The 16,431-nt window shown below is 37.7% G+C and overlaps 2 protein-coding genes across 3 annotated transcripts; both read right to left on the bottom strand.

Annotated features, from left to right (window-relative positions):
• Window positions 1-2,481: 2,481 nt before the first annotated feature.
• On the bottom strand, window positions 2,482-7,993 carry LOC110758079 (O-fucosyltransferase 1). 2 transcript variants are annotated; one of them, XM_088253624.1, is made up of 10 exons: window positions 7,858-7,993; window positions 7,591-7,762; window positions 6,670-6,748; window positions 6,511-6,581; window positions 6,314-6,402; window positions 5,021-5,144; window positions 4,631-4,914; window positions 3,815-3,944; window positions 2,866-3,599; window positions 2,482-2,775 (listed from the first exon to the last, which is right to left on the bottom strand). In XM_088253624.1, exons 1-9 carry the CDS (start codon window positions 7,863-7,865, stop codon window positions 3,051-3,053), a joined length of 1,506 nt encoding a protein of 501 aa, XP_088109750.1. In that variant the 5' UTR covers window positions 7,866-7,993; the 3' UTR covers window positions 2,482-2,775; window positions 2,866-3,050. The 2 variants fall into 2 exon arrangements, with proteins under 2 accessions (XP_088109750.1, XP_088109751.1); XM_088253625.1 differs by lacking the exon at window positions 7,858-7,993 and having other exon boundaries at window positions 6,519-6,581; window positions 7,591-7,731.
• Window positions 7,994-10,109: 2,116 nt separating this feature from the next.
• Window positions 10,110-15,347, bottom strand: LOC110758091 (uncharacterized). The gene is made up of 5 exons (XM_021959885.2): window positions 15,136-15,347; window positions 14,724-14,833; window positions 12,775-13,388; window positions 11,849-11,957; window positions 10,110-10,407 (listed from the first exon to the last, which is right to left on the bottom strand). The coding sequence occupies exons 1-5, from the start codon at window positions 15,211-15,213 to the stop codon at window positions 10,365-10,367; spliced, it is 954 nt and encodes a 317-aa protein (XP_021815577.1). The 5' UTR covers window positions 15,214-15,347; the 3' UTR covers window positions 10,110-10,364.
• Window positions 15,348-16,431: the final 1,084 nt, after the last annotated feature.

A 16,431-nucleotide genomic window follows, 5' to 3' on the forward strand; every position in this document is an offset into this window, starting at 1 on the left:
ATTAGCTTTTAAACGACAATGGGTTGCTGCAAGGACGAAGAAAACTACGACAACATTCTCAACCCTCTCAACCTCACCACCACTGAAATCTTAGACTTTTTTGACTCCACCATATCTCCGATGAACTCTCACTTCTCGGCCTTGACTTACCGCGACACCCTTCGCCTCATTTTTAAGAAGCTCCCGATCCCGACCTAGCTCGCTCCAGCTCGTTATGTCGAGTTTGGAACTCGGTTGCCTCCGATCAGGAGATTGTCACCAGAGCCTTCAAAGCCCCTTGGAATCTAAAGCATATCATCGGTATGCCAGCGTCTGGAAACTTTTGGAGAGACAATTCTCTCGGAAAATTCACCATCTCGCACCGGATTGTCCATGGCGACAGCATCGCCAGTCTCGCCATCAAGTATTATATTCAGGTATCTAGGGTTTTGGGCAAAGCTAATTGTCCATATTTGCCAATTCTGTTCAGTCTCACCATGACAAGTTGTTCTTATTGCAATCAAGCGGGGATGAAAGGTTAGCTATCCATATTTTCCAAGCTAATTGTTGAGATACAACCTATGTTACGCAGACACGGACATGGGGACACAGAAATGCGACACGGCAATACGGAAAATCTCAAAAAACTAGGACACGAACACGGCTAGGACACGGCAATTAAAATAATAATAAATCTGAATATACTTACAAGTTATATATATTTTAAAAACAACATGCCCTCTAATTCCGGTTCATCAAGTGAAAGGTTTGCAATTTCAAGCACACCCGCATTTCCCATGTTTATAGTATCAAATCCATCCAAACAAACATAGAACTATAATTTATTAATACATACTTTCAAAAGGGAGACTTTTTCTCTTCATCTCAAATCCTTATATGTTTCTTCTTAATACAAGAGTTTGTAAAACCTCCACTAGTTTGGCATAGTCTCAATTTTTCTTTTCTAGTGCTTCTATATGTCAGTTTGATTGCCTAAGTTGCCCATACAATTCAGCAACTTCAACCTTCAAGTTTGCGACTAAAGCAGTCAATGAGGCACACTCTTGGTTCCTCGCTAGCAGATGCAATCCTACATTTGCTACCGAAGCGGCACAGTGAGCACTGAAAAAATTGGTCTCGTCCACCACAGTCTTGTCAAACCTCCTTGCCATCACCAAGTTCCCATATGGTGTAAGCATGTTCATAGTTGCTGGAATTTCATTGGAGTGTGAAAACACCACATTTTCACATGTTGTTTCTTGGTTTGAAGGAGGAGCAAGGTATAAATTCAAATATGTGGAGACTTCAGGAATAGTAGGGAACTCCATTTTTTTTTATTGATTTCTACTTATGTTTTCTCTCTAGTTTGCTTCTGTTTTTTCAGATTAAAGGCCGTCTTGGTTTAAATGGTAAGGAAAGCATCAGACAACGTCCTTGAATAACGAAAGCATGTTGGGAAATTTTTTTGCAAAATCTACTTGGAATCTCTTCGCTTACTGAGCTGGCTTGTCTCATTCAACATAGAAACTTTAAGGTACGGCGTCATTTTGATTTTGGTGGGAATTTGATTTTCTAATATTTTTATTTGAATCCAAATATACTTACATTATAAACTTAAGTAAATGGAGTAATATAAAAATAAATGAAAGTAAATGACAAAGATAAATGAATATGACCCCAGATAGGTTTAGCCCACTTTTTTGATTTACATTTTTAGCCCCTTTTTTAAAAATATTTCAAATATGTCCACAAATGTTTCAATAATTATGTTTTGACCCAAGTTTTTATTTTAACTTTTCAAATGGGTCCCTGCCGCGTCTTGACTTCCATTGACCCATGTCCAAAAGTGTCTTGACCGTGTCTTGACCATTGACCCGTGTCCGAGGAGCGTCCACGTGTCCGACACTCCGACACTTCGGCCTCATGGAGTGTCCGTGCTACCTTGTTCCATACCATATGATCCGTTGTATAGTTATAAAAGGAGGGGGGAAGAAATCGAGAGGAAGGAAGGAGGGAAGAAATCGGGAGGAAGGAGGGGGAGGGGTTATAGGTGGTTCAAAGTTGGGGTTCTGGGTTTGTGGGGACTGTGGTTGCGGGTTGGGATGGAGGATGGGATGGGTTTGGGGGTTGGAGCTTGCATGTGGTGGTCATGGGGGGATTGAGGGAGAAGAAATCGAGATAAAGGGGTACTATTTTATTTTAAAAAAAAAAAATTTCTTATTTTTAATATTTTTAATATTTTATTCAATTTAAAATTTACAAAAAGAAAAGAAAATGTGAGACCTATAGCACCACATAGGCAACTAAAGGAGAGATCTGACAGAAACCTAACAGTGGAACCACATTGTAACAAATTTAAAATACCAGGGTATGTTAATTGTAGAAATTGAGAAGGTAGGGACTAACATGTCTTAATGGTGTAACCACAAGGTACTAAACTATAATTAACCCTTAAATCTATCATATGCATCAATACCCAGGTAATCTAATGGTAACAGAGCATTTTGGTAAAGGTAAGACTGAAAAATCTGTATAGACTATAATTAGCCATACATGTCATAAACATACAGGGAAGTCAATCAAATCATACTGTATCACAAATCAGATGTAAATTTTGAGATCACAACATAAGACATCTGCAAACTACCATCATGGCTCGTGTGTCCTGCATCAGTGAAAGCTTGCCTCCTTTGTCCATATACTAATCGAAGCACCATGGTGTAAACCCCAGAAAATCAGAATCACTGAAGAACCAATTTATATGATCAAGAGGAACATGAAATGTCCGTAAATTTCCTAGTGATAAATAAGAAAATAATGAAATGGTTGTGGAAGAGGACGTACGAAATTTTTTAAACAGAACATAAGTATGGATATAATGGTTACCTGAAAGGCAGAATATGAGTATGGAAAACCATCCCTTATACATTATGGCAAAAAGGGATTCATCAGTATGGTGGTGGAACAATCACCTGCTTAAAATCCTGACACTACTTTCTCATCTTTCTGTCACAGATATTGTCGAATTTGATTGAGGCAAGGATTCCAGGCCATCGGTGGCTTGGCTTCACTCAACTGCTGTCAAGAATTTCCAACACATTATCTGATGGACATTTATGTGCCAGATTCTGTGGAGAAGTTTGGCAGAAACATTCTGGCCAAGAATTTGTATAGAAAGACTCAGGTGGGATCCGCTTGTGGGGGCCGCCAAGGTTGGTCTTGAACATGGCTTGCCTAACAGCTTCTTCAAAACCTGCTGTCCATCCCTTCTCTCGATCAATGAAGATTGGAGCAAGAGCTTTCCTGTCAGGTCTAATTGTGGTTCGGAAGCCATAATAAAGGCGGTGACCAAGGAGATTGTTTGCAAAGTTGCTAGGGCCATCATATGTAGGCATAAAAATATCAGAGAGAAGACAAACCATGTAGTCCACTGCTGACCCTAACAATCCCTGGGTGTTTTCTGCTAGCTCGTCTGAGGGATCTACAGAACTGTGGTTCTCAAGGTGAGGGAACAAAGCCCGAAAAGGTTTCATGAATCTCTCCCCACCAAATAGGTCACCAGCAGCTAAGTATATCCTGGTAGAATTGTTAAACCCCATCGCACGTAAAATAAGACCGACCTGCATAGAAAAGAGGCATAATTTTATTAGGATTTCATATAGGAAATGTCATATATTGCCTGTTATCTTGAAATGGTATGCGAAGCTTAACAAGACACTGATGCAAGGTAACAGCCATCTTATAATCTTAATCTTGATGACTCTTTCTCACTGGCAGTACAAAAAACCTTTTTCACTGATCGATAAGGAAACATTAACAAGAAAGACAATATTACCTCTTCCGGAGTTAATGGGCATTTTCCAATGGCTCTTCTTTCCTTGTAGATAAGCTTCTTTGGTGCAAAATTTTCTGTTCGATACTTCTTCAAAATCTCCTGCTCTTTGGGGTTGAAAATATCAAAGCACCTGCAGAAATAATTTTACCAGATGTTACGAAGTCATCATATAACATTGTTTTTCAAAATCTGAACTCATGAACCGTTTCAAAATATGAACTGATGAAACAAACAGATTGTTCGCCTTGTCTATCTAGTGACTATAAAACACGAGAATTCTTGGCATGATATAAAGGAGAACACTCTAGTCATTCCTCATTTGATGTAAGAATTTCGCCAGGAACTTACCTGAAGTGACTATATAGATAGGCCACTCCAGTGCTTGGAATCTTAGTTTTGGCCGATTGATACTAAACTAAAAGATTAAAGTTCAATTTGTTGTGCTAAATTACTGGTCAGTTTTTTCTTTTACTTCTGTTCTCTCCTTGTTCTACATCAGTAGTATCAGAGCAATCTATATCCTACGTCACTCAGGGCATTAGTTGTGCTGGAAACTATGCCCCCCTCACCCTAAATATTTTACAAACGTACCTTCAAATGTTTGACTTAATTTAGCGCAACGCATGTGTTTGTACACAAGCATATTTATATACGTGAATATGTCTGGTTTGCTTTCATTTTTCACTTCTATCATATTTTTGTCTTGTAAGCAGATATTTCACCATATGCAACAAAATCAACTAAATATTTTACATCTGAACTCTCCCCCCAACATGCACATGCAAATGAGAACATCGCAAAAAAGTTAGAACGTACCCAGCAAATGCCAGCATATCCATCTCAAAACGAAGATGTATGGACATGAAGTGACCTTGTGCGCGAAGCTTATCTACTATTGATTGACTTAACTTCATAATATTTGTCTTAAACCTCAAAGCATGATAGTTAACTCTACACCTCAACCGTTGATACTCAGGGTTGTCAATTTCTTCTGCCAAACGATGTGAAAATGGAGTAAGATAAATAGCACCATGCTCCTTCATTTTCACAAGAGCGTCTGTGGTATACCAAGTGATAGGAGCATCTCTAGGGGGACGGAGCTGAGACAAGGTTTAGAGGAAGAGGAAGTAAACATTTTGAACCTATTAAAGAACTCACATTGATTTCTGATTATGAATGCGATGAAAACATATACGGATGTTTTACCTGTACAGCTTTTATCTTCTTGGTCTTCCCATTTTTGTAAATTTCTGGTATTTTTTCCACAATTTTTACATCATACCTCAATGACTTCATAAAATGCTCAACATCATAGATACCGCGGAAACCACTGCACATGTTAAAGATGTGGTTACAATCATGTAATATTTTATGGAGTTCATAGAAACCAGCATTCAATTAACAATGAGAGCACAGTAGACACATTACTCACAGTTCCTCAGAACAAATACCTTTGTTTTTCCCAAGAAAATATATTATTTAAGTTGTTACCATAAAGTATGAGGGGATATATTTATAGGAAATTATGCCAAAAGTTCTACAGGAAAATACATTCATGCAGTTATGTTGAAGCTTTAAGTTTCCGTTCAATAATGCCAGAAGTTGGAATTTAACTGCTCTAGTTACATTCAGGCCAATGAATAGGTCAATATATGATTAAACCTATTTCCTTGTGAACCACTGGACAAAAGTAGCTGAGCTACCCTTCAGAAAGACCAATGATAGGTCTTCCTTTGGTGTGCTTGAGATCTCAGGTTAAGAGAAGGAGCACTGCATTGTGATGTTATCCCATCTAATGAGCTCTTAGGTTGGTTTGGGTGTTGCCACCATCATGTAATGCCTTATTTGTGGAGGTTCTTGTGGTGGAGGGGAGAAGACAAGGATGCAAAGTAGGTGTGGTTTGCTAGCCAAACTTTGGATGATATTTTTTTTATAGGGCATATGTTGGACACTGGATGGAAAGGAATAGTTTAATCATTGAGGGGATGAAGGGAAGTCCATGGATTGCTTATGGAATAAGGCTGGTTCTGCATTCCTGCAAGTATGAAGAATATAATTTGAGGGAACCCTTGAATCCACTTGTGGCAACAAAACCAGAAAAACTCAATATTGGTCTTTAACTATTGAAATATACCTTAAGAAAATCCCCAAGAGAAGAGTCCTCCTAGATCAACTAACAGAACAAACTGAAAAAACTAAGGCCATGGTAATGAATTTTAAGTGCCTAGATGAAAAGAAGAAAGGTAATGCCTTATCACTACAAATCTGGAAACATCTAATTCCTCCATGTTCATTAAAATGTTACAAACTAGTAACTGAGGCTGCTAATTATATGTGGCACATCAACCCTGTAGCTACATGAAATTTACAATTCTATCTACCCTGTCTCTTTTGGCTTAATATCAGAAAATACAAGTTAAGAATGAATTTGAATACACAAGGTGAAACATAATGTGTATATGTGAGTTGAGGGTCAACATAATCATTGAAAATAGATACCTATCATCATGCCAAAAAGAGTTTGCATCCAATTCAGGCAGGACAAGTGTAGCATTCATGATTCTTGCTGCAAGAACTGCATTGCAGATCTAAAACATCCAAGAGAATAACAGAAAGCAAATATTTCCCTCGTAAGAACATGGGTGACAAAAATGTAATTAATTACATATCATAGGGAAAAAGAAAAAGATACAAACCGCAGTACGTTGTTGATTGAGACCACCGTTACAGCGCACACGTAGGTAGCCGTTAGTCTCACTTGGTGGAGCTGCCACAAAGTAGTAGCATCAGAACATAAAATGATGTTTCTAGAAACTAAAGCATTATAATTATTGAGGAAAAGAGTAAAGACATACGAGGCCAATCAGACCGTGGAGCTGATGATGGTCTCCAACCAACAGAATCAGCACTTCTCCAAAGTTCATCTAAAATCAGCTGCATATACATGGTAAGAGAACTCAGAGTCAAAGTTTCAACAAATAAATAGCAGGCAGCTTCACTGTTACGGTAATTTTTTAACAGAAGATGTCTGCCTCGAATGAAACTTTCAAAGAGTCTTTTGAACACAACGGAAGATTAAGGTGACAAACTAAAAATGTTATCTCACCTTTGTTATTCGTATTGTACACATAAACATTGCAACTTTACCTTAGCTTCCTTCTTCCCAATTAGAATACACCATAAAAACCTTCTAGTAATTTTGAGATAAGGATTTCTCATCATCAAAAGTATCTAAGAAGGGTACTTCGCAATGTGATTTTTTGTCTTTTTAAAAAAAATGGTAAAATTGGATATGACCTGAGTACTTTATGCTCGATTGCATGATTTGTTACATAATCTCTCTTCATAAATCAGTTATCTTGATCAACCTGTTAGAGGATATTGGATCATCACTCTCATTTTCATCTTCAGTCATTAGAAAGAGTGGACAAAGTATCAATTTTCGGTTATCAATACCATTATCTTTACATTATGGATCCTGAATTTTCAACAATCACCCATAAAAATGATGATGTTCAGCTAATAGGTGGCAAAAGAAAACAGCAAGGGCATTTAATTCCATGTGTCATTTGCACGCATCCAAAAATAGAACTCCTAATTTCAATGTATCCAAGAATCAGTAGCATTTACCAATCTCTTCAACTAAGATTAATTAAAACTAATCCCACTGCATGAGGTGAAATGTATGTAAAATAAAATTTCTCAGAAACCAAACAGGCCAGACTTCCAAAACTAAAATCAAACAAAATCATTCAAAGCCTCAGCTTCCAACTAACCTTAGAGCGAGAGCCAGATCGAGCGCCGCCATTGCTCGTCGATGTAACAACCAAAGAAATGGTGCAGATCAAGACAACCACAACCGCGATCAATAGCCTCCCAATCATGCCCTTCAGCCCTCCTCCTCCACCTCCTGCTGGCTTCGCATGCTGCCGTTGCTGAAGCCCCTGTCTGCATCAAATCACCCAAGAAAAAAGTTTGGGTTCAATTGTGTTTGGTTACCGGGAAAGTTCAGAATCGGAGTGAGAAATGGGTACTTCAGTTACCTTCGCATTGCTTAAGCTTCTTTCTTACAGTTCAACAGCCACTTTCTTTCTTTCTTTAATTTCGGTGTCACTGAATCCTTCTTATCTCAATTCTCAACACACGAAAATATGTTTCAGTACCAACAGGAGTTGGTCCAAGTGGAAGGGCTTGGATCCTTTAAACAAGAGGTCCTGGGTTCGATCCCAGGCGCTTGCGAATAGAGCAGACTTTGTTGGGAGAGGTCCCCGCTTTGCGCCCGACAGTACCTCGAGGGTTAGTCTCCGCAATCGCACGGGGATACCTTGGTTTTCACCAAAAAAAAAAATATATGTTTCAGTTGTTGACCGGGTCGGGTCGGGTCAACTAGTAAGTTATGTGGCCCTGAACCCAACTCCACAATCTAATCTATCTCATGATTCGAATAGATCTTTATTGAGAGATTATTCTTGTTAAAAATACTCAAATTGAAGAATGTTAGTTATCTAACTATGATGAAATAAATGGACGAACACAACATTTTTAATAAATAAAGAAATATTCATGATTATAATCACGTGGCTAAATGAGTACCGATTTGGATATAATTTTATAGAGTTGATTTTGAATGATGAACTAAAAATTCAACCGTTCGGATTATGAAATTACATTGAGATTAGACCAACATGAGTAGTTAACGTCATATTAACTTACGAAGAGCAACCACATTGATAAGGTGTATATGGAGGTGTATGTCAAATATACATATTTGGTTGCCGGAATGTCCTGTAATGGGGAGATGTATACGACTGTAAATGTACATCACAGTCGTGAAGTGGGAAAAAATATGCAAATGTACATCTTATTTTACACCCAACCAAGTGGGTCCCGTAACAAAAAAGTCAAGAAAGAGGAGAGAGGAAAGTTGCCTAAAAGATGGAGAAGTTATTAAAATGGTGGGCCTAGGGCGTGGCCAAGATTTATTAAAATGGGGAATTAAATTGATGCAAATGTACAAGGTTCTTCTCCAACAACTCTCTAATATGAAACTAAGAACTACACTGTACAAGGTTCTTCTACATCATATTGAATGAAATTATCTATTATCGGAATATTAAAATTTTTAGGTTAATTTGTTTAGAAAAAATAATTAAACCTAACACACACAAAATCAACATTAAAAAAATTTAACGTAAAAAACGAAATAATACATGCAAATCGGATTTACATATTTGAATTTGAATCCAACTCATTGGAGCAAAAATGACATTTGCATTTCTCGAAGGCGTAAAGGAGATGTACATCTCCGAATTTACACCTCCCCACTACAGATGCTCTAACTGATTAACGTTTTTTGTTACTTGCTTTAACTACTCATGTTAAGGATGTGGGAGCATCAACTCGGTTCCTGTGGGCCTTTGATGAGCGGGATTTTGTCTTTATTCATGATGGATTGATTTGTCTAGAGTCTAGACTGGATCTCGTGGTTAGTACCAACAAATTGTGCGTGTGTAGTTCGAAATCTTTGATGATTTCTTAGTTCATTAGAGCTAAATTTCAAAATATTATGTATGTTTAATCAACTTTGTTAATTTAACATTGGTTAGTTTAGCATATCTACAACACCCCCTCTCCCCCCCAAAAACTCCCCAAGGTTAGTTTAGTGATCTAACTACGGAGTTTCAGAGTAGCAATAAGAGACTAAGCACCTTGATTGAACACAAGCTAACCACTTCTAAAGGAAATGAGCTGAGTTTCAACCTTTGTGATGAGTCCGAGTAGGAGAAAGGGCAGAAATATAGAGTAGAAGAAGAGGAAGGATGGCAGTAATAACAAAAGGTTTAGAGTTACTTAAGAGTCCATGCTGGTCATGGGACGGTTGGTTAAGTCAATAATGTTCATTGGTAATACAAACCCCCTTGTATTTCAAGCAGTGTTTTTTTTCTTTTCTGGACTAATAATCAGATAGAGAAATACAGCAAGCTCGATTGTATTTTCTTCTTCCTTCTCTCTCCTTTACTTCTGCATCTTTCATCTTTGTTATCAGGGTGGAAGGTCCCATGGCCATACATAGTTCAAACATTAGTAACAAAGTGGAGGTGGAGGTGGAGGTGGAGGTGGAGGGAAGGGTCCTTTAAAGCAAGTTCATAACTTGAAGGCACCTGCTCGTTGTGATTGGTGCTTGTAGCATAACACAGTATACAATTGATATTTCAGTTTGAAGATGTGCTATTCAATATCCTACTAAAACTGCAATTAGTTTATTTACTACAAAAATGATAACCTTTTCCAGCACTTGGGGGAATTTAACCACTTATAGGACAAACTTCAAGCTCCAAATGCCATGTTCATACAGCTTTTGGTCAAACTGATCAACAATTAATTTTGACAAAAAAAAAAAGATCAACGATTCCAGATTAAAAAATGTCGTACAGAGAACATACTTTTTCACAGAACTATTTTGACTCTGATTACAGTACCACATACTTCTAATTCAACTATAGATCCAGTAGAAAACAGAACAATTTTGCCTCTCCCTGATGTGTCATGCCTAAGTATGTCGCTTCTTTGCAACGGATTGCTCCACAAGATACCTACATCAGAAACCTCACTAACTTAGCAGAATTGCCATAAACCATTCCAATTTTAAACAATCAGTTTAAAGGATCACCAAACACCAGATTAATTCATAACCATGTATATCAAGCAATATAGATCTCGATCTCTATGGAAGGTAGGGAAGATGGACAGTGTTCTTCCGGTGTACTGGCATGTGAAACCAATAAGTTTATACTGAGTGACATAAAAAAAATTTTGTGCCATGTCACATGTTTCTGTATAGTTTGTATAAAACTACCCCTCAACTGAGGGGTCAATTTCAAGTTGATCACCACACCAGACTTTTGAAAACCCTTCAAAATCAACCCTCAGTTGGGCTGACCATTAGTTAGAACCATTAAATGTCTTGTTGGCAGCTGGATCCTGTCCCATTTTTTCACTCTTATGTGGAATTCAAGTTTGAGCCATATGGATTATTTAATGCACATCAATAAAAAAATAATTAACAAGAACATCAAAACTTCTATAAATATTAATGACTAAAATTTGGGCCATCTCATGGACAGCTCCACCATAAAATCAAACCCCTCCCATTCCATTGTTCCCAGCGTCTTTCCCCTCCCTTCTACGCTCTATTCCACAACCTCCAAGGAAGAGAGAGCCCATATGCTTCCTTTCAATAAGATCTCATCCTGCTCATGAGCAGGTTTTTATTGTCTTTTTGTGTTTTTAATGTATTTTTGGTTTGTATGCTATTTTTTAAATATTTCTCAACAGTTTTGCTACTTGTTTTATTTTCTTGTCACCTGACATTAAGTAATCCAGATGGCGCAAACCCTGAATTCTATATAAGAGTAAAAAATGGGACCCGAAACTGCCAACATTTAACACTTCTAACTGATAGTCAACCTAACAGAGGGTTGATTTTGAGTGTTTTCAAAAGTTTGGGGGACCAAAATGTCACGTTTTAAAGATTGGGTACTAACTTCAAATCAACCTCTTAGTTGAGGGGTGGTTTTAGTAATTGACCTGAAAAAAATTTCAGAGCTCAATGGATGTACCTCAATGCATAATCAAATGTGTCTATGAGCTCATTATATTGCTGGCCCTACATATATGTCCAGTGAAATGGTAGACGCAAAGAATGGTAATAAACACTAACTTGTCCAGATGGAATTGAACATTTAAAAGTTTTGTTCTCAACTCCTACTGAAATTCAAGAATAAGAGCAATAGATATAGACGAACCTGTAAAATATCATGTCAAATATGCAATGCAAATCACATAAAGCAATATGTTTGGTAACCAAATCATATATAATGAGAGGCTGACAACAAAGTGTAAAGAAATGGAATGTGAAGAGACTATTCAATACAGCTGTCACATGAAACAAAAGTAACTTGAGCTCAATTATAGATTAAAATTAATAAATTTATTTGAGCTTAAATAATTTGAAGTAGGGAAATGATTACGTACTTGCCAGTAAAGAAACCTGCAGAATACCATGCATTTAATACAACAGTAAGATCTGTCTCGGAGCTAGTACTTTCAGCCATTTCCCCTTCACGCTTCTCATCCTTTTTATCTGTATTTTATGTAAAAAAGTAATTGATACAATCAGAGAGGATAAACTTCCATTTGCTTTAACAACATGAAATTTATAAAGCCACCACAGCACCATCGTTCAGCCATGGCATGGACTGAAACAAAAATATACTTCAACTTCCCAAACCAAGGTTCATTTGTAGTGATTGTGAACTCATACAAGGTTATTGAGTAGGTAGTTAATGTATCAGACTTGACTTCTATCTTTTGTTGGGTAATGGTAAGGTTGAAATCAAAGAACAATATGTTTGCGTCATTGATTGAACAGCCATGGCCAACCAGTAAAACTAAAGCCCTTCAATATACAATCTTCTGTCCTAGGAGAATCATACAATAATACTACTTCAATAACGTACAGGGCTCATAGATGATATATCCATAACATAGAGGCATATGTATGTACTTATGTTTTGTGTGTGGGTGTGTGTCTGTGTGCGTCTGTGTTTGTAAAGCGTAACAGCATAAGAGCAATAATATCAACAACATAAAATCAAATTATCTAGAAGGTGAGTAAATACAGATTTTACAAACACCATATATCAACAACTCTGGGCCTCTGGCCATCCAAATAGTTAATTTAGATAACCAAGGCCGACTATCTCACCAGGTCAAGAGAAAATTATTACCTTCACTTATATTGACGAATGAAAATTATATTATACTTTTTCTTTCATAGCTATATTTTTTTTAGGAGAACTTACAAACAAAGCTTCTAAGTGTTAATCCTGTTATTTCATGGCTACTTCTTTAAATGAACCATGATCCGGAAGATATATTTATTAAGAAGACATGCATACCTTCACTTATATTAGAATCACCAGAAATTTTCATTTTCATTGATGATAATGCTCTTTCTGCAGTCCCCATTGCTGTCTTGACAATTTGATCATCTTCAAGAGAAAATGATTGCCCAGGGCTTGTTGCTAAACAAGCATTGGTACAAGTTCTACCAGCACATGACCCACCTGGTAAACTAGCAGGAAATGAAGTGCACGGAGCCATCAAGCATTGACAAAGATACGGGCAACATGAGCAGACAACAGCTGGATTAGAAGGTTGGCATGTAGGGACTGCTTGCTGCTGAGAACTATAAGCAGTATCCCCCTGTACAATGGAACCAGAAACTTCACCAGAATATTGATAATTCCAACCACCAAACTGATGAAGCTGCTCTAGTAGCTTCTGTCTTTTCTCCTCAACCTCATAATACTGGTTGAGTAACTGGTTATAATCTGCTGCACCTTGTGAATATGAATAGTCAGTTTGCACATCCTGAGCAACTTGTGAGTAGGGCTCAGGTACATGCGAATCTACAGGATGGTTTTCTTTCACTTCTGAAAGATTACTGGTCTCTCCAGCTTCTGCAGTAGTCTTCAATGTGTCATTACTATGGTCATCTGCATCCCCTCGTCTTTTTAAAGCACAAGAAATGGTCATATGCATCACAGGATTCAATAAACACTATTAGATACAATTTAAGGTTTGCATACCACACTAGAAATTATTACCAGGTGAACTGAGCCATACATTGCTAGTGGACCCTATCTTATGCAAAACTATGGTTTTTCAAGCTTAATGAGTTCTATGCATGACATTCTATAAGTGATGGTTAGCTGACTTCTAGCCTTCCTCTGTTAACTTAGCTCTTTTATGCACTATATTAATTAGAAAAGTGCATTACATGATACATAATCCCAACACAAAAGCAAGAATATGCACTGTTTTCAGTCAAATTTACATATATACAAAAACAAAAACAATAAACTGAAACCCATTATAAAGATACTATCATTGCACTCTTGACCAGAAACCAAAAACAAAAAATATATAAAACATAAGAAAAATAAAGAGAGAAGTGACTACTATTGCATTTTTTGCAAACTTATAAACATTCCGGCAGTATTTTCAAAGGTATGACGAAATTAGGTCTTGGGATGGACTTGAACAATGGAAATAGAGGTGAATGAAGATGCTGCTAACCTGTCTAAGACTACTGCCATGCTGATTCTGCAGAAATTTATCTTTTTTATTTTCATTATTTCCTAAGCTATATAAAATAAGTAAGAAGCATAAGTCCCGCATCGATCGAAAGAAAGAAAAATCCCTTCACTTGACTGATCCAATCCCACAGTTTGTTAGATAGGGTTGGCTCTGGGCCCGAAATCAGTTGTTTGAGCGGTGAAAATATTCAAGACAATAAAGCAGGGTCCAACAAAAAAAATATCACAAACCCCAATCCCACCAATCCATAAACACCTATATATGTAAGTTGTTCTAGAACTAAGCCTACCAGAGTCGAAGTTCCAACCGCACTATCTCAAAAATTATTCTCCATCTTTTGATTATTTATACAAACCTCCATGCACACAATCTCTGAACACTTGGTCATTGAATTCAACAACTCACACCACTATATAGTAAAGTTCTTTTCAAAATCTAAAATAAACCATTTAATGTATATAAGAGGCCCAAAAATTTAAAACTATACGCAATAAAACAACAACAATACTTTTCATTTTGTTTTAAGCTTTATGGGAAGATAATGGAAAAATATTCGTTTACAAATTACAGATAACAGGAGCTATACCCAGCTCGTCAAAAAGAAAAAGACATTTAAAAGAAAATAAAATCTATCAGTCTAAGGGTAACTACACTACTTAACAAAACCAATATTCTTCTTCTTTTAATGAGAATCCAAAATTCACAATCTACAAAAGAGAAAAGCTCTGCCAAGTCATAAGCTCACCTTTTAGCCTCCTCACTTTCTTCAACCGCAGTAATGACTTGTTCTGCTGTGTTGATGGCAACTTTTTCTTCCTTAGTTGAAGCCTCATTCGTTTTCTTGCCATGCATTTTCTGGAAATTAGGTGACAGCAGATATTATAAGGTCAGTACATCAAAGAAAAACATAATTGTGAAAAAAATAATAATAAAATCAATTAGGCAGTCCATGATTCTCCAATTTTAGGTCTTTCAATAAAAATCAGTATCAAAATTGTGCCCAATAAAATGATATTGAAGAAAGCACAAGTCTACAAATGAAAACAATTGCGGTCGAAGCTATGGAGGCAAGTAAGTAAGTAGTGCTCTTCTCAAGATACTGAAGCAAAATACAGAAGCGAGAGAGAGAGAGAGAGAGAGAGAGAGAGAGGTGGAACCTTGTAGCTGGACATGGCGTCGTCAAAAGCATAGATCAGAGCTGAATCGTCCCACAAGGTACCTTCCTGCTTCCCCATTTTTAACTCTCCTCTTTCTCAGTATCTCACGTAGACGCTGGGCACTAATAGAAAGAGCGAAGAAAAAAAGAAGACCCCTTTGTCTCGCCCTCCCTCCCTCAACCTTCTTTTCACGTTTTTAACTCCGAACTATAAATAAGAGGAACCTTTGATTCAGCCCAAAATTAAGGAAGTATTTATAAATGAGGACAAAATTCTAGTGTTTGGACAATAATGCCCTTATTTATTTTTAGATTGCCTAAGGAGCCTTTTCTTCTGATCCAAAAAAAATGAGCATTTTCTCTATTTTTTTTTTTTTTTGATTAAGAAAATGGTGGCAAGTGTGCAACCACTCCGAGCCGGGGAGGGGTTAAGGTTAAAGCTCTCCCCCTGGGGTTCTTTTACACATGCGGAGCATCGAACGCAGGACCTCACTGAGGAGCCTGCTCACATTCGGCCAAACATGGTGGACCCAGCCCCAACCACTGGACCAAACCCCATGGGTATTTTCTCTATTTTTTAGATGGTGCCAAAAAGTCTTGCTTCTTGCTAGCCATATGGAGCCAAAAAATTGGATTTTCTTGCTTTGATACACTTTGGACTGATGCTACATCTGCTTCTATGTTGCTAGGATGATCTGTTCACGTGAAATGAATTTGATGATGCTTCTATCATAAGGCTTTCACATGGAGTTATTATGCTTCCATCATGTTGTCTATGTTGTGTAGCTCTTCTTCTCCTAAGCTATTCCAGTTGTTTGTGCCTGATAAATCACGGCCACGAGCTGGCCGAGGGAACCCTTTCTTTCGACCCTGGCACTTGCTCGCAGAGGCTGGAACGCTTCGCCAGGGCATTTTCGCCTTCCTTAAAGAATAAAAGAAGGAATTGCTAAGGCATGATCATCTCGGCCTCAAGCATAGGCCGAGGCCGAGGCCGAACAAATTTGCGGCCAAGGCATTAAAGGCAAATCATCACGTGACAGCAGGGTCCCATGCTTCATTTATTGAAGTAGTGCCTGTTTAATGCAGCAAACCCATTGGCCACAAAGTAGCATTTAATGCATGAGGGAAGGTGGGAAGTGACTGAAGTCAGGATTTGGTGATGAAGATCAGGGTGATTAGACGTGGACATTCTCACGAAGATTCTGACAGCTTGAGATGTTGGTTCACCAGCTATCTAGGCAATAAATGCGTCTCCACGGCTAGAGGTTCAGAACCCACGATTAAACGCGGCGGCCGA

Source organism: Prunus avium, chromosome 5 (assembly GCF_965620075.1).
Source record: "Prunus avium chromosome 5, drPruAviu1.hap1.1, whole genome shotgun sequence".
Classification (NCBI taxonomy): Eukaryota; Viridiplantae; Streptophyta; class Magnoliopsida; order Rosales; family Rosaceae; genus Prunus; species Prunus avium.